This window comes from Chenopodium album, chromosome 22 (assembly GCF_948465745.1).
Source record: "Chenopodium album chromosome 22, dcCheAlbu1.1, whole genome shotgun sequence".
NCBI lineage: Eukaryota > Viridiplantae > Streptophyta > Magnoliopsida > Caryophyllales > Amaranthaceae > Chenopodium > Chenopodium album.
The window spans coordinates 35632186-35652719 of NC_137855.1; the positions used below are offsets into that span (position 1 = coordinate 35632186).

General features: G+C 33.9%; 4 protein-coding genes across 8 annotated transcripts; 3 read left to right on the forward strand and 1 right to left on the reverse strand.

Annotated features, from left to right (window-relative positions):
• On the reverse strand, positions 1-2244 carry LOC145605173 (norajmaline N-methyltransferase-like). The gene is made up of 2 exons (XM_081661208.1): positions 1594-2244; positions 1-825 (listed from the first exon to the last, which is right to left on the reverse strand). Exons 1-2 carry the CDS (start codon positions 1967-1969, stop codon positions 311-313), a joined length of 891 nt encoding a protein of 296 aa, XP_081517334.1. The 5' UTR covers positions 1970-2244; the 3' UTR covers positions 1-310.
• A 9952-nt stretch (positions 2245-12196) lies between these two features.
• Positions 12197-14881, forward strand: LOC145605862 (upstream activation factor subunit UAF30-like). The gene is made up of 3 exons (XM_081661925.1): positions 12197-12314; positions 12427-12711; positions 14518-14881. The coding sequence occupies exons 2-3, from the start codon at positions 12445-12447 to the stop codon at positions 14641-14643; spliced, it is 393 nt and encodes a 130-aa protein (XP_081518051.1). The 5' UTR covers positions 12197-12314; positions 12427-12444; the 3' UTR covers positions 14644-14881.
• Positions 14882-15267: 386 nt separating this feature from the next.
• Positions 15268-17690, forward strand: LOC145605171 (putative disease resistance protein At1g12290). Of its 5 annotated transcripts, none has more exons than XM_081661203.1 (3): positions 15268-15435; positions 15710-15772; positions 16393-17690. In XM_081661203.1, exon 3 carries the CDS (start codon positions 16413-16415, stop codon positions 17565-17567), a length of 1155 nt encoding a protein of 384 aa, XP_081517329.1. In that variant the 5' UTR covers positions 15268-15435; positions 15710-15772; positions 16393-16412; the 3' UTR covers positions 17568-17690. The 5 variants fall into 5 exon arrangements, with proteins under 5 accessions (XP_081517329.1, XP_081517331.1, XP_081517330.1 ...); XM_081661205.1 differs by having other exon boundaries at positions 16405-17690; XM_081661204.1 differs by lacking the exon at positions 15710-15772.
• A 506-nt stretch (positions 17691-18196) lies between these two features.
• LOC145605490 (putative disease resistance protein At5g05400) lies at positions 18197-20491 on the forward strand. Its single transcript, XM_081661553.1, has 2 exons — positions 18197-18348; positions 19095-20491. The coding sequence occupies exons 1-2, from the start codon at positions 18336-18338 to the stop codon at positions 20255-20257; spliced, it is 1176 nt and encodes a 391-aa protein (XP_081517679.1). The 5' UTR covers positions 18197-18335; the 3' UTR covers positions 20258-20491.
• Positions 20492-20534: the final 43 nt, after the last annotated feature.

A 20534-nucleotide genomic window follows, 5' to 3' on the forward strand; every position in this document is an offset into this window, starting at 1 on the left:
TCGAGTGATAAATATTTATATACTATCTAATAGCATATATACTTTCAAGTTTCAATATTCACAATCCCTTTTGTTAAGAGCATTATAATATATTCTCCCCATTTCTCCTCACCCTAATATCTCACTCATTAATCTTGGTTTGGCTTCGCCTCCCCAAAATCCTAAAAAGAAAAGAAAAAAAAAACTCCGTAACACTTTCTTCGTTCATCTTTAGTTACAAGAGTTTGATGAGAAAAGCTTGCACACATTGAATCAAACTAATGCAACTAAAAGTGAACGACGAAAGTACTAATACTTGATTAGGGAAAAATTAACACAAATTGTGGCATCTCCAGTCAAGTCTGACTTCCCCAGCATAAGAATAAACAGGGCCCACCATATTCTGTAATTGCTGATAACAAGGCTTCCGAAACGACACTATATGACTACTAACCATATATGCAGTGACGCGTTCCGATACCCGAATCTCTTCCATCCGCAATTCTTGCAATTTCCTCACGTACTCCGGCACGTGCTGTAGGTCCCACACTACTCCTACCCCACCTGGCTTCAACACCCTAACCATCTCTCCTACCACCCTCTCACGCTCCTCCTTTGCCCCGGCCCGCCTTATCGCTGCCCCCGAGACAACCACGTCAAAGTAGTCGTCTCGGAAGGGCAGCCTCCTTACGTCACCTTCTCGACAGGTGACGTATTCTTGGACCCCTTCTAGACTAGCGGTCCGTAACGTTCGTAACGTTATGGACCGCTTTTGGTCTAGCCCTACTACTCGGCCGGATGATCCTTGCTTCTTTAGTTGTAAAGCGACCGCGTTTAGGAGAATACCTGTAAAAATTTAAACTTTTTTCCGTGACTTTTGTTCTGATTTAAAGTAAAAGGGAATTTGTATGCATTAATTAAATCTCCTTTTGTCCCATAATTATGGTTCTAGCGTAACACTTTCTATCAAGTATTAATCACTTTTATCAATTAATCTACCTTTACAAATTACAATCACACCGTTACTACTGCTTAAATTTAATTACTATTAACAGGATTATCAATTACTAAATTCACTATTTATTTGGAGTAATTAAAAAAATATATTTTTGTTAATTAGTAACGCAAATTTTTTAAAGAAAAATAGAGTACTTCGAAATAAAGTGAGATTAAATCATCCATTATTTTTTTTTTCATCCGTCATATTTTGACTTTAATACCATGGTACTATTCACATACTAGTACTACATTTAATGATTGAATGAAGATGAGAAAACAATAAATGAATTTCTGAATTATTTGAATTAAACATTGTATACTGTTTTTTCCTAAATTTCAAATAAGAATACTGTATATTCAGTAAAAACATTTCCAGTATTTCTTTTTGTAAACAACAAAGGCACCCCCACTAAAGAATTGTTACCCTAAACCATACCATTATTAGTAAAAATCAAATAATTATCAGTTATATAAACATTAAATTCAGTTAAGACTCCATAACATAACAATTAGCAAAAGTATACTCCCTCCGTCTCTTTATTAATGTCCACTTTCTCGACATTAATAAAGAGACGAAGGGAGTACTAAGCTAAAGTAGAGAGTGAGTGAGCCTACCTCTGCCACAGCCAACATCAAGAGCAGTCTTAACATTAGACCAATCAGTAACAGCGGAGATCATCCGTTGAGAGATCTCCCACCGCAGCGGCACAGCCGAGTACAAGAAATTCGCCGCCGCAAACAGCAGACACACCGCGATCAAAGCCGTAACCGACCCAATCAACCCCGCGACAAACCTCGCAGATCCCGGCGGCAGAAGATTGAACACCCGAAGAGCGGAGAGGACACTAGTAAAAGGAGCAAAGAAATGAAGGATGAATACGGAACATGAAGAGAAAATCAAGGCATGGAAGAATAGAAACAAGAATGTTTGCCATTCATCCATGCCGTAGATTGCATAGATCTGTGACCAATCTCGACTTCCTTTTCCCATTATTATTCGAGTCGAGTGTATTGTAATTTGTTAATTTATAAATAATTTTATTAAACTTATGCTCCGAGCTATTGGATAAAAAGAGTCCAGAGTTCGGAGCAATAAGTAAGGAGGGGAGGTGGGGGTTCAAACTATGATGATTCTGGAAGACAGCTTTTGCGCAGAATTAAAAGCGGGTGATATGGGAAAGGACGTACTAAGAGGTAAGACGACGCGTTTCGGTTGATTCTAGGAGGAATGAAAAGAGAGAGAAAAGAGGGAATAATGGAAGGGAAGTGATTGATGGGAGGGAAGGATTATATACGTGTTAAGAGGCTGCAATTTATGAGGAGATTGTTTGGAAGGGTTACCGGGAAAAGAGGTTCGGATTTTTTGGGAACTTTGTTTTTCGTTTTAATTTGTTTGTTTTCTGACTTTTAAATTCAAGGTTTACTCCGTATGAGTTAAGGGTTGTCTCAACTTAACTCTCAAGTTAGTCAAGTATGTGCAAAAAGAGGGCCTATGAAAATAAGGGTTTCAAAATTTGGAAATTTATCACTATACACAATAAAAAAATAAAAAAATTAAAAAAAAAAAAAGTATTATGTGGATTAGTGTTTAGATACCGTAGTTAGGTTTATCGTATACTTTTAATTTTAAATAATAGTTTATTGTTTACTTTATCAAAAAATTGTTAATTTAATAAGACAAATTTTAATATGTGTCTGGCTACACTGCATGATCGGGGTTGTTTGGCCGATCAAGGGTTATTTGATTAGAGATTTCTTACTGAGGGGTTATTCGATTAGAGATTACTTACTCAGGGTTACACTCATATAGAAAACGTGTTAACCGACTGAGTAACCCTAAAATAAGTAACCTTGACTGACTAAGTAACCCTAACCCTTAAATAAATAGCTTCTGAATCATTAACCCTGGCTACACGGTCGGTGTGGCCAGACCCACAAATTAAGTACGGATTTAGTAAAGTTGTTTTTTGGAAAAATTAAATCAAACCATTAATAAAAAAATATTTATGACATCTATATAATACATTCGAATGTAACTGATATATTACTCGTAGATAACATATTGAATCCAATAAAAATGATATTTTAGAGCAACTCTAGTGGCAAGCTAGTTATCAATTGTCAAATTAGTATGTCATGTCACATAAGCTTTTAATCTAATTATCCTTCTAGCTAGTTTAATTTGAGTCTTACCCTTTGTTTATATAGCAAATTAGGATGGAAAGGGAAGGGAGGGAAATAGGAAGAAGGGAAGGGGGTAGGAAGGGAGGGGGAGGTAAACTAGTAAACTCTATTTTCCCTCCAAATCTCTCCAATTTTGAAGGGATTATGCTTATTAAAGAGAGAGGGAATATGGATCCTTCCTTCTCCTTTCCCTTCCTTCCCTCAATCATTAACCCAAACAAGAGAGTTTATCCCCCTCCCTTTCCCCTTCCTTCTTTTCCTTCCATTTTCTTCATACCAAACAAAAGTCTTAGGGCCATATATTGAACTGAACTGAACTGAATAGAGTTGAAATATATATTTTACGAGAGAAGAAAATTAGGAGCTGATTGAATTGATTGGAGCTGAGCTGAACTGAACTGATTGGAGCTGAACTGAACTGAAACTAAGCTGAAGTGAACAAACCCTTAATGTTTATCGATTACTCGTAGCTTACTACTTCAAATTATTAGTTTATTGTATTCATCTTAATTACGAATTTACTTCTAGCATTATTGGTAAGTTTTTTCAAGCAAATTAGTTTGGCCAGCCTAATTGCATATATATTCTAACTATAATGGCTAAACACCATTCGAAATCACAAACAAATTCTTAGACACAACCATTAAAGTTCCTCTTATTCAATGAATTGAGGGTCTAAATTTAAAATGTTGCACAAAATAATTGGCATTACTGAGTACTCGTTGCATTTTTAAACTTGCCTATGTTATCCGCAATTGAATTGAAAAAAAATAGAGGGAAGAGTTTGTTAGAATGGTGGGGCAGAAAGTCAATCAAAATGAAGTGGAAGTGTGTGGAATAAATCTGAGTTCCGGTAATTTCGCATTATCACTCTCCTAGTAATTACTGGAGTACTATACTTGATGCTGCTGCGCCGACAATATGTTGCCCCTAACTTAATTTTTAAAATGTGATTTTGGGACACTTTCTTTAAATATTTTCTTATTCTACTTAAAAATAGTTTTATCTAATATCTTCACCTAAATTCACATATTTTATTTTATCTAAAATAATTAGCCTGAAATTTAGGGGGTATTCTAAATTTCTAATAATGATTTAGACCTATAAAATGGATTGTATCAAAGATCGAAAAGCACTTATATACACACTGTGCACCTATGAGCATTTTGTTCTAATTTTAATGATTGTTTTTCATTTAATAATCAAATAAGAGCAAAAACTAACCTTAGGTGTATGGTATATAACAAATTCTATCGTTTTATAAAAAGAAATTATTTGAATTTGCCTTCTAAAGAATTTTTGAAAACAATTTTGTATTAGCCATTTTGTGAGTGGCTGATTATGCCATGTGGCTAGTTGTAAGAAAAACAGTGTAACCCATATATACTGACTAAGTAAACCTTATCGCATTGACGAAGTAATCTTTGTCATCCCACATCCACATATAAGAATTTGTAGGTTTTTTTCTATTTTTTTTTTCTATTTTTTTATTTTTTGAAGAGAAAGTATTTGTAGTTTTTGATATATGGGAATGACTTTTAGTTTAAAATTATGCATAAAAGCTTTTAATATGATTTATTTCATGTTTAATATAATTTTTTTGTTATTGTAAAAGAATTTGAGGGTGCATTTTATTTACCTTTTCTTATTGAAATTATTTGAGCACATTATAGCCTATTTTATGAATTTGATTAGTATTTGACTACTTGATAACACTAATATGAACTTATCTTTTGTAAACTTCATTTACTTAATATGCGAAAAAATAAGGTGACTTAGAAGAATGCCTAAATATTCTAATTTCATACTTCGTATAGCATAAATGTCAACCAATAAAATTCGAGATCAAACTCACTAAATATTGAAACGTGTCATTATATATATTTTAGGACGATCTAGGCTAGCTAGAAACCGACAAAATACGAATCAAACACATTAAAGGGATGCACATCACTACATGTAGAGAAAGGCAGACAATCCAGGAATTGTATGATAAATCGCCAATTCTTCAACAAGAAGCTAGATCTAGAATCAACATTTAGCCTAATTAAAATGTTAATTGATGTTCCATTAAAAGAGAGCTTTCGCATAATTGGAAATATGCATTATGCTCAAGGAAATGAAGTAGTTGGTACTATAATAAGAGAAGTGTTGAAGAATTCTGGTATAGATCAATTAAGTGTGATTGTTAAGCTCTATTTTATTTTATGTGAGACAGATACCACAATTAAAGCCTAAGGAATCATATCACATCTAATAAATAAATATACACTTTATGCAAAAATATATGAATTAATAAAGATTGAGTTATGAGTGTCTTTAATTCAATAGTTACGAGTTTAAATCGGTTGCCTTCAAATAGAAGTGGACGTTTCTCTAACTCAATTAAATACTACGTACTATTCACATTTTTGTACCATTGCATGGCCACTTTACTTCATTCCAAAAAAATCTATCGTACATTCGTACATTCACCTAACTACCCTTGACTTTTTTTTTATAAAATGAACAAAACTAACTAGTGGGCTTGCTAGTTTATTGGAGTACTAATAAGGGTACTACATTGTTTGAGTTTCAAATATGGCATTGTTAGCTATTGATGGTTGTATGTTCGATATTGGTTGGTTTGATTGACTGGTTTGATTAATTATATTATATAATTGGCTTGTTTAGTTAGCTGTTTAACTTTTGATTTGTATGAGCATATTCGGTGAAAATTGATAATGGGATGTTATTATTACGAAGTAATAACTTAGGTACCGAAAAGTTATAAGCCAAAAGCTATTCCAAAAAGCCTTTTCGTTTAGCTTTACAATCAGCTTTTGGTCAGATTGGCTAGCAAAATCAATTATCAAACTAAAGTTTAAGAAATGTGCCCAAATGAAAAAGTCAAAACACAATAAAAAGTCATTTACCAAACAAGGTCTAGCTACATATGTAAGTAAAAATTGCCATAGCGCGAACTAGACATGTTTTAGAATAAGTTTAGTATAGATTGAGTTTGATCATAGACAAGTCATTAGTTTAAGGTTCAATTTCAGTAAAAACAAAATATTATTATTTTGATTGATTGGATATGTTGCTGAAGAAACTATTATGATATACAATTAGTCCTATATATTTTGGTTTAAGTCTAATCATGTCGAATTCATATCAAAATCAGGTTGGATAGTTGTTAGGAAAAGAACAAATACGTGAGTTAAGCTTAGTCTTCTCATACTAAATAAACTGGAAAAAAGGATCGCCAACTTATAAGACTTACGAGCTACTACTTTGATTAATAAAGGATGACCAACATATAAGACTGGTGAGCTACGCACTACTATTGTTATTATAATTGATTTTAGAATGGAATCCTACTTATTGAACCTGTATAGTCGAGTAATTTTGTTTATAAACCGGTTTACTGATTGATGAACTTACTAATTGTTGGTGCTTAGTCATCGTCATTGCTGTTAAGTCGCTTGTTTCTAAAGATTTGGATGCCCCTACCGAGTTACATAGTTGATGACTTAAGTACTTGCAATAATGATCGTGACTTCGAGAGGATATAAATATGTTGTTCATTTCGATTTAATATCTTGTTATTAATCACCAAAATTTTTAAATCAATGTTACACCTATAGTCCTATCATCATATGGAAGCCACATTTTCTAGCTCCTATACGTAGTATATAGCATTGTGTCTATGCCAATAATACCCCATTTGGTCTATCTTTTGATATTAGATACAAGCAAGTAGATTATTCTCGTTTTGGTAGGTAAGAAGAACTGTCATATCCGAGTGGAGCCCTGCATTGCATGAGTCAATCTTCTAACCCACAAGCAAGGCCATTTGGAGGTATAGTAGAAGAAGTGTTAAAAATTTATGAGAAGATTTTATGTGAGTTCGGACTCAAAGCGAGACATATACGAAGTATAAGTTATTGAACATTTTATTAGACATATACAAGCTAAGTAATGCAACAATTTAAAAAATCTTTGATATCTCCTATACAAACTTTTTTTAGAAGAAAATCTCCTACATATACAAATATTGTGCAATTTAATCACTTAATTTGTGAAACATAAAGATTTGACTCCAATATACTAAGCTAAATATCTACTCCGTAGTAGACAAAGCTCATGACATTCCCAATTTACTAATTTAGTGATTAAATAGCTAGTGCCTCTAATTATATTGTTCAACCTTTAGGAGGCACTACATAATTAATTCAACTGCTCTTCAAATCTAGATAAGTAGTGCCCTGATAGTTTAAGATTTCGTTAAACACTTAAATGATTAGATATTGAAATGATATAAACGGAAGAATATTGCTTCTCAATCTAATTTAATTAATCTCTTACCCGTTTCAAACTCAATCTAAATTTAAACAAGATAGCCACGAATCATGACCCAACCAATCGATAAAGATCAACATTTATTTTGTACCAATCCTACTATCGATAAAGATCAACATTTATTTTATACCAATCCATCTAAGAAAGATCAACATTTCGAAATAGCTTAGCTAAATTGAAACATTTGTTCCTTTTGCTTCGATCAACATTTCGAAATAGCTTAGCTAAATTGAAACATTTGTTCCTTTTGCTTCTTCATATATACACCAAAAATTTAAAATAAAGATGCAAATAAAGAAATAATTTGGATAATCACCGTCAATGAACCGTTATTAGTTAACACCCTTTTAGAAATAGTGTTGCATTCACATTAATCACATACATATAAAAAGGTGGGTCATATAAATGGCCAAAAAACGCGGTAATAGGCTTTAAAGTTTGCAAATTAAGGGTGAGTAAAGGGAAGCAGGTTGCAAATAATTTACCAAAAGTAAATAAAATTATCTGGCACCAAAAAAAGGAAGATATTTTATCAACTGTTTAGATAATAGAGTACCATTTATATTCTTGCTTTTATATGGTTAGTTGGATTCTAAAAAGTACACTAATATAGTAACAACTCAGTAGTGTATCTTCATTCTTTTTGCTGCTTTAATTTTGCCTCCATTATCTTTGATTCTTTTCATACTGTTTGGAGTACTTTCTTTGTATCTTTAAATCCTCAACTTTGAGTGTATGTATGTTCAGATCAACCAAATTCATCTACGATGGGATATATGCAACTTTTATCTACAACGTGATAATATATAAGTGATTCGTGTTACTACTCTTTAGATAATAACCGTTTGTGTAAAGTATATGTTACGTGACACGTGACACCCTTCTTATATATGCGCTAAAAACATGTCTTATTATTCACTCAAATATATACATTTTTTATGAGATAAAAACGCTTATTATAGAGATTAAACTCATTAAACATATGAAGTAATTAAATAAGTAGAGAAATCTTACCATCTTATCTACATTTCAATTATGCTTGCCATCCTAACTCAACTACGAAGTACATTTTACTTGTTTTGGATTGCCTTTATTTTGTGTTCAAATAAACAAACTAAAACATCACCTGTTAAGAATCCAATGTGTATCACTTGTGAGTGTCCCACATTGGAGAAAGAGGAGAGGTAGTTCCACTTTATAAGGTAGAGGAGTAGCTCCTACTATTGCCAATTGGTTTTAGTATGGAAGCTCCAAAGCCTTGTTTGTGGACCTAACTCTCCTCCTCCTTGTTCGGGTTGCCCAGGCCCATTTCATATTGTTCCGAAATTTAACATGGTATCAGAGCCCGGGTTGCGGGTCTCTTCTAAACTGGGTATTTAATCGCTACTGGATAAGGATTTACCTCGACAGGATGTCCAGCCCCTAAGAGGATTATTGATCTGGCCTTATCTAGTTAGCTCTAAAGTTCTAAGGACACTCACAAGTGAGGGGGAGTGTTAAGAATCCAATGTGTATCACTTGTGAGTGTCCCACATTGGAGAAAGAGGAGAGGTAGTTCCACTTTATAAGGTAGAGGAGTAGCTCCTACTATTACCAATTGGTTTTAGTATGGAAGCTCCAAAGCCTTGTTTGTGGACCTAACTCTCCTCCTCCTTGTTCGGGTTGCCCAGGCCCATTTCATATTGTTCCGAAATTTAACATCACCCGAGCCACAAATCAATCATCATAGTTTTTTTTAAGGGTAACTTATAAGTTATAACCAAGTAGTTTGGGATGAAATCTTAATTATGTAAGTTTTTCAGTATTAGTAGTCTTAGGGCCTGTTCTGATTTATTTAACTGAGCTGAACTAAATTAAACTTAACTTATTGAAGCTGAACTAAACTGAACTGAATATTTTATGAGAGCAGGAAGTTAAGAATTGAACTGAACTTATTAGACCTGAGCTGAACAGAACCGAACTGAAAAAAATAATCTGAAGAGAACATCCCTTATTCTTCTCCTCCTTCCGGCATGTATTACAAATATTGTTTTTTTTTTTTTTTTTTTTTTACTTTTCTTTATTCAAAGTCAACATCTGATTATAAATTATAAATTCCTGGTTTGCCTAACTCCTTGATTGAATAATAATTAATCAATCAGTTGTATTCTAATTCTTAAAGCTTACAAGAATTGAAAGTGTACCTACTTGTTGCATTTTACCTAACTCACAAAATTCCAAGTTTAAAGCATTATTTAGATTACAAAAACATTTCATTAGCCGTTGTTCAAACTATTTAAATTATAATAAAATTGTAGCTCTTAAGTACTAATCCATACAGTCTATAGATCATAATATCACAGACATTATCATACATGTTAGATTAGGTGAATACTGTAAAATGTTAAAACATTTTGTTTACAAAAAATCACACTACGGGCTTGTTCTCTTCAGCTTATTTTCAGTTCAGTTACAATCAGTTCAGTTCAGTTCATTTCCTAATTTCCTAATCTTACAAAATATTCAGTTCAGTTCACTTCAGCTCCAATCATTTCAGTTCAGCTCAATTCAGTTCAGCTTAGTTTAGTAAATGAGAACGTACAGTCCCTAAGTTATTATTTTTTTTTTGAAAGTATTTTTAAGGTTCAATGCAAGTTGATTTATTCAACTTTCAAACATAAGTTTAGCAGAATGGGGTGTTCTCTATTTAATTAATTTTTGTTTCAATCTTGGCTCAGGTTTGACTTTGTTTGAAATTATAAAGTATATACTGTCACTAAATTCCAAAAATTTGAATAGATTCATGAGACCAAAAACATGGCGACAAATTTAACAAATTGACAACAAAGTCACCTATAGAAACATACAAAGTCCTAACAAAAAGATAAACACTAAATTACCAAGGCCTATCCCATTTGTTGATGGAAAACTTTAGGACATTATGGCTGTACTTGTCACACTACCGTGAAATTTTCTTTTTGGCCAACTTATTTTACAACTTGCTTATAATTTAACCTTAATATCATAATGGAAAACTTTATATAGGGAGTAGGTAACAAGAATTTTATGACAACAAATACTAAACAAATAAAAAAATGTATTGTAAATATCTGCATACAAAGAATTTTCTGTAATCATAGATCAAATAAACATTTGTAGTCCGAATAAGCTTTTTGTATACACATAAAAAGCCAATGACAATAAACATTAAACTCTAGGGATCAAATTCATTTGTCACGAATCAAACATTTTATGAATGTTGAAATCAAGTGCTTAACCGAATTAGATCAAAACTAGTCTCATAAAGTCCATAAGCTTACAATTTTGTTCATGAACTTTACAGTGTTGGTTAGCCTTCAAAACAAGCATTGTATTGATATATCGCAAGCCCAATTTCGAGGTGTAACGAAGGAGATGTAAGCAATTTACTAAGACATTTCAATTAGGAAAACCGGAAAAACATTATTTGTCGACACATAATTAAGAAGTACGATAAAAGCCAATTTCAATATCGAAAAATAATAATCCCTCTACCACTTCCAATCACTGTTAGATGATGGTTTGCATCCTACAAGGCTACAAGTATTGAAGTATTTGTCCTTGAACAGTTGCGTTAATCAGCCATAATGGATCCAAAGAACTAACAACCCACTTCAACTTTTAGTCTTCTGGGTTGCCTTCTCCATAAGCCCAGCTACATACACAAATATACCTTACTATGTATGGACCGTCCTCATCAGCCCACAATGCAACACAATCCACTCCACAATCATCATTCATCAACCCGAAACACTTACCTTGTTCTGGTCCTTCTAGATGCTCTAACATTACTAATATAGTAATATGGGATGATATAACTAATAAGTAGTCATACGACACTTACAAACTTACAGTGATTATACGACTACAGATAAAAAAATAAAAAATAAATAACCTTTAAATTCAATACAATCACTATTTCGCATTCTCAATATAGCTCACTCATACACTACCGCTTCAAGCTTGATGCGAGCAGTGATTTCGATGTCTTCACATCTTTTTAAGTAGAAACTTTCACAATATGTGTCAATGTTCAACTAAAGAGTTGATGACAAGACCTAAACTCCAATGAATTCAAATCACTCCACTACTCCCAAACGCCTCTTTTCTTTTTCAATTAAGTACAGACTAATATTTTGAATTAGAAAACCCACTTTTGCTAAAAAAAACTACCCTTAAATGCACCATTGTACCTTCCTTTATATATACCCGGGTGTAGGCGTGTAGCACGGCCTTATTTAGGACATGTTTGGTGGTAGCTATTGAAGTAGCGGGTAGCGTTTTGACTAGTCAAAACACTACTAGAAAAAAATTTGAAAGTGTTTGGCAAGGTAGCGATTTAAGTAGCAGTTAGCGATAGAGGTAGCGTTTAGGTAGCTTTTCTCAAACGTTAAAAATAGTAGCGTTTAGAAGTAGCGGGTAGCGTTTGATAAATTTTTATTACTTTTTAAATAATATATATACGAATTTTTATATAATTATTATTGCAACCGCTACTTTTTCCAAACACTCATACTATCAACCGTTACTTTGGTAGCTAACCTCTACCCACCACTAATTGACAGCTACTCGCTACTCGACCGCTAAAAGCTACCCGCTACCGCTACTTTTGCCAAACAGGACCTTATTTGTATAATAGGAATTCTAAATGGGCCATTAGCCCACATTTGAAGCCATTACCGTTACAATCTACACTATTTTTTTTGAAACTCAACAGTTAAACCCCAGTTCTGAGTTACTCAGTTTCCGTTTCCACAACTCTGCCGTTCATCTTTACCTGCTTACTATTCAAGGTACCATTTTCTCTCTCCTCTATTTTTCTTCTTCTTCCCTTCAAAACTCATCTTTCATTTCATCATTTCCCACCATTTTTACATCTGCAAATTTTTGTATTTTTTTTCTCAGCATTTTAGTTCTTCATCAATGGCGACTTTGAGAGCAATCGGAGGTAAATGCAGAGCTCTAATGGCGGCCGCGAAGGCTTCTACTGCTGCTTCCGTTGAATCTTCAGCTACCAAGACGACTGCTGCTAAAAAATCGAAGCCCGTTTCTGCTGCTAGCGCTACTAAGGGTATTTTGAAGCCTGTTCCTGTTTCTCCTACTCTCAGTCAATTCATTGGTTCTAACGAAGCTTCTAGAACTGAAGTTGTTAAGAAGGTTTGGGATTACATCAAGCTTCACAATCTTCAGGTATTTTCATTGATTTAGCTTTGTTTTAGGGTTTAGGGTTTAAGGTTTAGGGTTTTAGGGCTGCTTGTCTGAAATTAGTCACGTTTTGATTAATTGGTCTAGGGTTTTCTTTGATGGTTAATATGTTGATTTGGAAGATTATGCATTTTGTTATGGTTATGATTACATTGTTACTGTATAATGGAGGCCATTTGTTCTTCTGGTTGTGATGTTTGATAATTAGGGTTTTTGTGTTGATTTCAAATTTTTTTGTTGGTATATTTGAGTATTAATTTGTTAATTGAGGAGAATGTGAGGGTTTATAGTTTAGTTTACTGGAGAAGTGTTGAGGTGTTTTTTAGCTGCTTTTGATTGTGGTTTGTGAAATTCTTCATTAGATATGTATGTATGTACTCCATTCCAAAATGGGTTGATTTAAGCTTGTCGTCCTCGTGAATACTAGCTGTTGCATCGATATTGAACATTGGCTTCGTAGTGCAATTAAGAATGGTATATTTCGGTTTGAAATTTATATTGTCTTCTGTTATTACATTCTACGATCGATTGGTTATTCAGTATTTGTTGTTGAAGAATATCGTTTTTGCTGGTCAAAATAGCTACAGACTGTACGAGACATTGTCTTGTATCATGTTTTGAAAAATGTAATGAATTTGAAATTTTGTATATTCTCTTTTCCTTTCCAGTTCTTTGCTTGTCATTTTATGCAAGTATTGGATCATACGATTTATCTGTAGCCAGTCTAAAGATGAAGGTGTTCACATAAGTATCTGAATTTAAACATCGGCTTTAACTTAAGAGGCTAATACAATCTCCTTACCTTTATGGCATATCTTCCTTAGCTTACTATCATTTGGAGCACCTGTTAACTTTAAGTTCTGTAACTTCCCCTTATTTCTGTTGGATGTATCATGTGTATCAGTGTTTTGAAATTATTTGAGTGTAACAGCTTTTTGAGTGTGGCCTATGCTAATAGCGATAATGTAGCTCTCTGAAGGATTGAAACACTCTGCTGTTTTGTGGTTGCTGATTGAAATTCATTCAAACAAATTCATGTTGAATCAATATAGAGACATATATTTTACTTTACATGAACGTTTATCTATGTGCATATGATACGCATTAGCTAAATAAATAGTTGATGGAGGACTAAGCTTGGTTTTGCATTTTTAGGATTCTGATGAGAAATACAGTTTAGTTAACCAGAAATTTATCAAGATTTTGTGTGTATATAGTGTCATATAGCTGACCAATTTAGATGCATTCTTAAGTATGAAAATGTAATAGATTGAACTTAACTTCTCTTTGCAACATCCTCTTTTGTGTTTCAGTCTGGTTTGTGAATGCGTTTTTCTGACAATATGTAACAATTATCTGTTACTAAACTCTGAAAATAAAGTTGTCTGCTTTTAGACATTCAATAAGCTTCAGAATAATCCATGTAGTTACTTGTTCAGAATGTATTGATGCTTGTATTTCCCTTTAACTTTTTGTGCCCTGTTTGCTTGATCTCCATCTGCTTTTGCATTTGTTTTGATTTGTAGGTTAATGAAAGCACCTGAAATGCATGTAGTTTTCCATTATTGATTGTTGGAAGTGAATGTCTGTCTTAGGAACTCTCCTCATTATTTTCAACGAACATTGATGTATATATTCTTCATTGTTACTGCCACAGGGAAACCCTGTGTTTATGATTATAGGTTTTAGAAAGGTTAATTAAACTAAGATTTGAGTATCTGGTACTCTGTACTCGATCTTTTCATGGTCTCTGCTTTACACGGGCTTATATTGTCAAATTGTTTTGCGCAGAATCCTGAGAATAAGAAGGAAATAATATGCGATGAGAAGCTGAAAGTGTTGTTTAGCGGAAAGGATAGAGTTGGTTTCCTGGAGATTGCAAAATTGCTGTCTGTGCACTTTGTTAAGACTGGTTGACCCCTTGACCATGCATCTGGATGGAGGAAAAGTCAGTTATCTATTGATGGAATATGCTAGGTTTTTAAGTTTTAGGGGGTCGATATTGGAGCCTGTAATGTAGGTTTTTGTGCATCACTTTAGTTGTCCAGTTTGATGTACTAGATTGCCTTTTTTTTATTCCACATTTCAATCCAAGGGGCTTCACTTTTGAATGAACTGTGTAATATGCAAGCTTAAGCAACTTGATTGCCTTTGGAATCCTCCTGAATGTATGCAAGTCTGGTTGTATATTAAATACGAAGTATTTGCTAAATCTTGATCAAATCATTTGACAATCAGTTTAGGATAAAATGGATGTATGACTCGACAAGAGTGACTCAACAAACTAAAGCACATAAGTAAAAATCATGGTATGTCTTATATGCAACGGGTGTATTGTATACAATAAGTTCAGCCATTCCAAATCATGTAAAGACTTGTCTTTTTTGAAATTGACTTTATACGGTATACTATATAAAATGAAATGACTAAACTTATTGTATACAAAACACGCATTCCATATACGAGTACATTTTTACAAAACCCCCTCGTTGGCATGGGATATAAACTAAAAAGTAACTCTACTTGACCTTTCTAATTGGCTGGGGCAGCCCACTAGTAGTAACTGGGACGAAATTTCCACCCAACACAAAGAACAGCTTCAAAGTCAACTTCAACTTCATTAATCTTTACTTCTGCTAAATCTTAGCCAGAAATTGTTTTTGTTCTCTTGCCAAGCTACCATTCTTAACTTCTTCAACACTAGATCTTGTAAGCATTATTAATTATTTTATTTTGTTTTCTGCTCATTTATCCTTTCCTAATTTAATTTCTTGTATATAATCTATGGCTTTTACTTTACCTTTTAATGCTTATAATTACTGAGTTTTGTTTCTGATAATTATTTGTTTTTCTTTGACTATTGTGAATTATAATACAGTACTTTGTTTTAGTGGTTTGAATTTCTCTAAGATTTGGTTGTTCTTGTGAAAATGATAATGTTTTTGCTTAATTCTGCTAAAAAATTTTATGTGATCTTCTACAGTTGCTTTCTACATTTAGCAAAGGCTTTTGGGAATTCTCTTCACAAAATTATTTGGTTATTCTGGTAATTTAATACTCCGTAAATTATATTTACTGCTTTTATACTTCATCATTATTTGTGTAGTTCATTACATAAGCTAGTTAATAGGTTGATCTTTATGAAATAAGAACCAAATTCGAGTGTATCAGCTTGTGTACTACTAATCCCCAATTGGTAAAAAAAGTTGTGAAATTTTATGTGATTCACAACCTAGAAAATGGATGACTGAGGATGGTCTCTGAGAGACTGATGTTGCTGTAGTTTAGCTGAGTTAATTGGTTGTTAAGTACTGGTTTTTGATAAATGAAGGGTTGGAGGCGTGGAGTCAAGAGGAGATTATGGAATAATACTTGAATTTTTGTCTGAAAATAGTATCAGTCGATATAATATACTTCATGTAACATTGTAACCTTCGATGATTGTTAGGGAAGGAAGACAATGTAGAAATTTCTGTATTGTTGTGTGTTAAATTTCTGTAGTTGGACTAAAGTTGTTTTGAATTTATTTCAAGTCATTCCACAAGTTTTTTGCATGAATATGAAGAACTATAGTGTATCGTTTATATGATTATGATTATGAGAACAAAATTTTCTATCAATATCAAAATTTAATCCATGTAGACTTATCGTCCTGAATTTTGACAGACTGTCTTGTAGGTGCTGCAATGGCAAGAGAATTGTCCACATTGTTATTAGCAGGAACTGCTACTGGGACAATACAGCCTGTGACTGTATGGAAAGGTATCAAAGCCGGGAAGAAAATAATAGAATTCATTAGTGAAGTTCCGGAGTGGATTAACTATAATCAGAACCTTGAATATCATCTCCAACTTCTTAGGAGGAAAATGGAATGCTTAGAGAGTAGAGAAGCTGATGTTGTAATAGAGCTTGAAAACACCGAGCATCAGAGTGGCAGGAAGCGAAAAGGGGAAGTTAACCATTGGCTGAGGAGGGTAAGGACTAAAGTTACTGATGTAAGAAAAGTTGAAGATGATATTAACACGGTGAGTTATTTGCCTAGATTCCTCTTTCGTGCATGGTTAGGGAGTTGTATAGGAAAGGAAATCGATCAAGTAAACGATCTTGTACAGCAAGGTTCATTTACTACGGGGCTTCTACTTGATGCACCCCGAGATTGTGGGGGACCTTTAGTCACAACTGAGTTAAAGGGGGCAGTTGTGGTTCAAAAGTTGGATGAAATTTGGGGGCATCTCATCAGCCCTTTAACTGTAAGGATTGGTGTTCAGGGACCTGCAGGAATTGGGAAAACTGCTGTCATGGCTCATATCTTTAACCGATTATGCTCATCTTGTTGTGTTTTTTATGTTAATGTACCTCAAGACTTCAGCATTTATCGGCTTCAAGCTTGCATTGCGGAAGAATTGAAGGTGGACCACCTACCACAAACAGAAGGAAGTGAAATCAGGAGGGCAGCTAGGTTATGCCAAGCATTCAAATCAAAGAAAGAATGCGTTCTTATCTTAGACGGATTACCCAAAGACTTTGCTCTCAAGGAGGTAGGCATCCCTTTGGAGGAAAATAAAGGGAAATTAATTGTGACATCTCAATGTCCTAATGTTTGTAAAAGAATGTTGTGTCAAGAAACTGTTGTGTTGGAATCCCTGTCCCAAGAGGACTCAGAGAATTTGTTCATGGAGAAACTAGCAGCAGATAGTCCTGTTTCTGAAGACATTAGGAATGTTGCTCGCGATATAATTCAGAAATGTAATGGCATACCATCGAAAATCATCGATATGGCTGTCCAATTAAGAGGAGCTCCTGATGTAAATGAGTGGCTGGACACATCATCTGATATGTGAATTCACTCTTGACAATATAGATGAGTAATGGAATGTAATTGATACAGAATTTTAATGTAAGTCTGTAAGAGATCATTAATTGAAAAATTTGTGTCCTGGTTGATTGACAAAAAAATTATCAATTTATGCTCTTATTAGTATTAAACAAGGTCCAACAAACCTAACACATATCAGTTACTTGAAGTGAATTTCTCATTCCAAACCCAAGAAATCTTTACCTGTAATCCAGTTTTTCAACCTAAACTTTCCTGAATTTTATTCTTAGTTCTCTTTTAAAACTTCCTTAGATTTTCTTGAATACTCTTTTGTTTGCTCACTTTACTCACCGTTTTCAAACTCTTTCAAATGTTTATCTAACTCTTTCAAATGTTTATTTTTATATGTCCCTTTTCTTTATACCGTACGATTGCTTATGACGATTCATGTTAGCTAACCCCAAATCATTTTGGGACTAAGGCTTTGTTGTTGTTATTGTATTAACCGAATATTATAGGAGCTTAATCATCAAAAACACGCAAAATTCAATCATATCCAAACGACTAGATTGTAACCTTTAATCGCTAGCTACCCATTTCCCTAAAGTTAATAGTTGATGTAACTTCCAGGAAATATGTAGTACTAAATACTTGGTACTAAATAGTATAGGCAAGTTGGGAAAGAAGACTTTAAAGGTTGACTCTCCCAACAAAGTATAAGACTCAAATATTCTGCCTCTGTTCTTTCTCTCTCTTCCTCATCAACCCTTTGGGAAGAAACAGATTGCTTACAATGATTGAATATCGTAAGTACTTCACCATTTTATTTTTTTGCATTTAAATTTCTTATTAATTGTTAGTTATTTATTGTATTTTGTTCATTTTATATTTCTGGAGTTTGAGATTTGCTTTCAATGATTTCCCATTTAAATTCTCTGCTTTTTATGTATGTCTATTAAGGAGTAACAGGCAATAACTTTTAATTTTGCAACTTAAGCAAATGTTGATTATTGCAACAGTTACAGGGAAACCAAAATGTTATGAGATAGCCGATATATATAGCTAGTTTAGTTGGTAAAGTTTTCGGACATTTTCTCATAAAAGTAATACGGAGTAATAAATTACCCAAGTCTTACAGAAATATATTTGATGAGGCTAAACCCATCTAGATTATAGTTTACAAGATGCTGGTTTTTGGAAGTTAATACATTGATTGTGTCTTTAATTTAGCTGATTGTGAAATATGAACATAAAATTCAATAAAAGGAACTGCAATTTAAAACAATAGGGTGGGTCACTTGTCTAAACACAAGAATTAGTCACGTATACTATCAAATGTCCGTGATAGTTGTAAGTTTGTAACGTTTATAGTTGTCACATCTCCTAAGATGGTATTTGGATTTCTGTATGCGCCACTATATGAAATGAATCACGAGGATTTCTCTAAATTTGGGATTATGAAATCTGATCAAATCTGGACGAAGTAATTATGTTCAGGCAAATCCAGAGCATAGACTAGGGAATTTTTAATGTGTGCTCCTTTCTTCTGCAGTGAATGCAGTATATACGGCGCTACTGCTGATAATTACAGCAGTCTGTTTGCTAAGAACAGAACGGTTGGACTTGCAAAAAATCTCAGGTGGGATTGATTCGTTTAAGGATGCATTGGACTTCATTGGCAGTTTACCACGGTGGATCCACTTCTACAACAATCTCAACGCCAACGTGCAAACACTGCGTGAAAGAAGGGGCAGGTTGCAGGTAAGACTAGATGATATGATAATGCAAGTTGAAGATCAAGAGTATCGGACAGGAAGGCGGAGAAAAAGAGAAGTTGATAATTGGATATCTTCTGCTGGAACCAAATGCAGTGAGTTAGAAACGTTGTTGCTACAAGATATGTTGAGAGAAACTAGTTATTTCTGGAAGTTCTTATATCGAGCTTGGTTAGGTAATCTTGTTGAGAGACTGATTCCAGAGGTGGATGATCTTTACAGTTCGGGAGTCTTTGAAGAGGTACTATCTCCTGTCAGAGAACAAGTGGAATTTCCGGGAACACTGCTGGTGGGCAAGGCTGCAGATGAGAATACCAAGAGAATTACTACGTGGTTACGATATGGAGTTACTAGAATTGGGGTGCATGGAATCAAAGGAATAGGAAAAACTGCTGTAATGACGCACATTCATAATCAGCTGTTAAGATGTTATGAACATGTTTACTTCATTACAGTACCTGAAGTTCAAAATGAATATAATCTGCAGGCTGCTATAGCGAACGATTTAGGAATTGATTTGAAGGAAGAGGACTTACCCAAAAGGGCAGCGTTTTTGCATCGAGCATTGCGACAAAGGAACTTTGTGCTGATATTAGATGGCTTGAAGAATTATTTATCGGAAGATAAGGTAGGAATTCCTCTTGGTGCAGGAACAGGGAAAATGATCATCACTTCACGATCTCCTGATGTGTGTCGAAAAACTGGGTGCCAGAAAAATATTATAGCAATTGATCCACTTCCGGAAGATGAAGCTTTGGATCTATTTAAGCAGGTGCTACAAGCATTCGAGCTTAAGCCTCCAATAGAAAGCGTAGCCCAGAGAATTGTTAAGCAATGTAGGGGTGTGCCTCTCAAAATTGTCGAACAGGCAACCAATCTAAGAGGAGAAGATGACATTGATGCCTGGGAGAATAGTCTCAAAGAGATGTTAAAAGGATAATACTTGAAAAAATTTGGTCAAGTTTGTATCCTAATGACCCCTTTGGCATGCAGTAACATGGATGTCGATTCGTTAATGAAATTGTATGTGAAGTTGAAAGGAAAGTTCATGCTAATGTTGATAGTAATAACACTGTACTCTGATTCTCTGAAGGAAAGTTCATTTCTATTTAAGAACAATTGTGACAGAAATTTATGAAATATTAAGGGGGTGAGGTTGCAGTTATTTTATGCATCTCTATCTCATGTTCTCTTCTTTATCCATGTTCATTCAGTTG

Bases quoted from the DNA above. Each gene is read 5' to 3' on its own strand.
- LOC145605171 (XM_081661203.1), top strand. From the start codon at position 16,413: ATGGCAAGAGAATTGTCCACATTGTTATTAGCAGGAACTGCTACTGGG.
- LOC145605862 (XM_081661925.1), top strand. From the start codon at position 12,445: ATGGCGACTTTGAGAGCAATCGGAGGTAAATGCAGAGCTCTAATGGCG. The intron at 12,712-14,517 runs GTATTTTCATTG...TGTTTTGCGCAG, and splicing joins TCAAGCTTCACAATCTTCAG to AATCCTGAGAATAAGAAGGA.
- LOC145605173 (XM_081661208.1), bottom strand. From the start codon at position 1,969: ATGGGAAAAGGAAGTCGAGATTGGTCACAGATCTATGCAATCTACGGC. The intron at 826-1,593 runs GTAGGCTCACTC...AAATTTTTACAG, and splicing joins TGATGTTGGCTGTGGCAGAG to GTATTCTCCTAAACGCGGTC.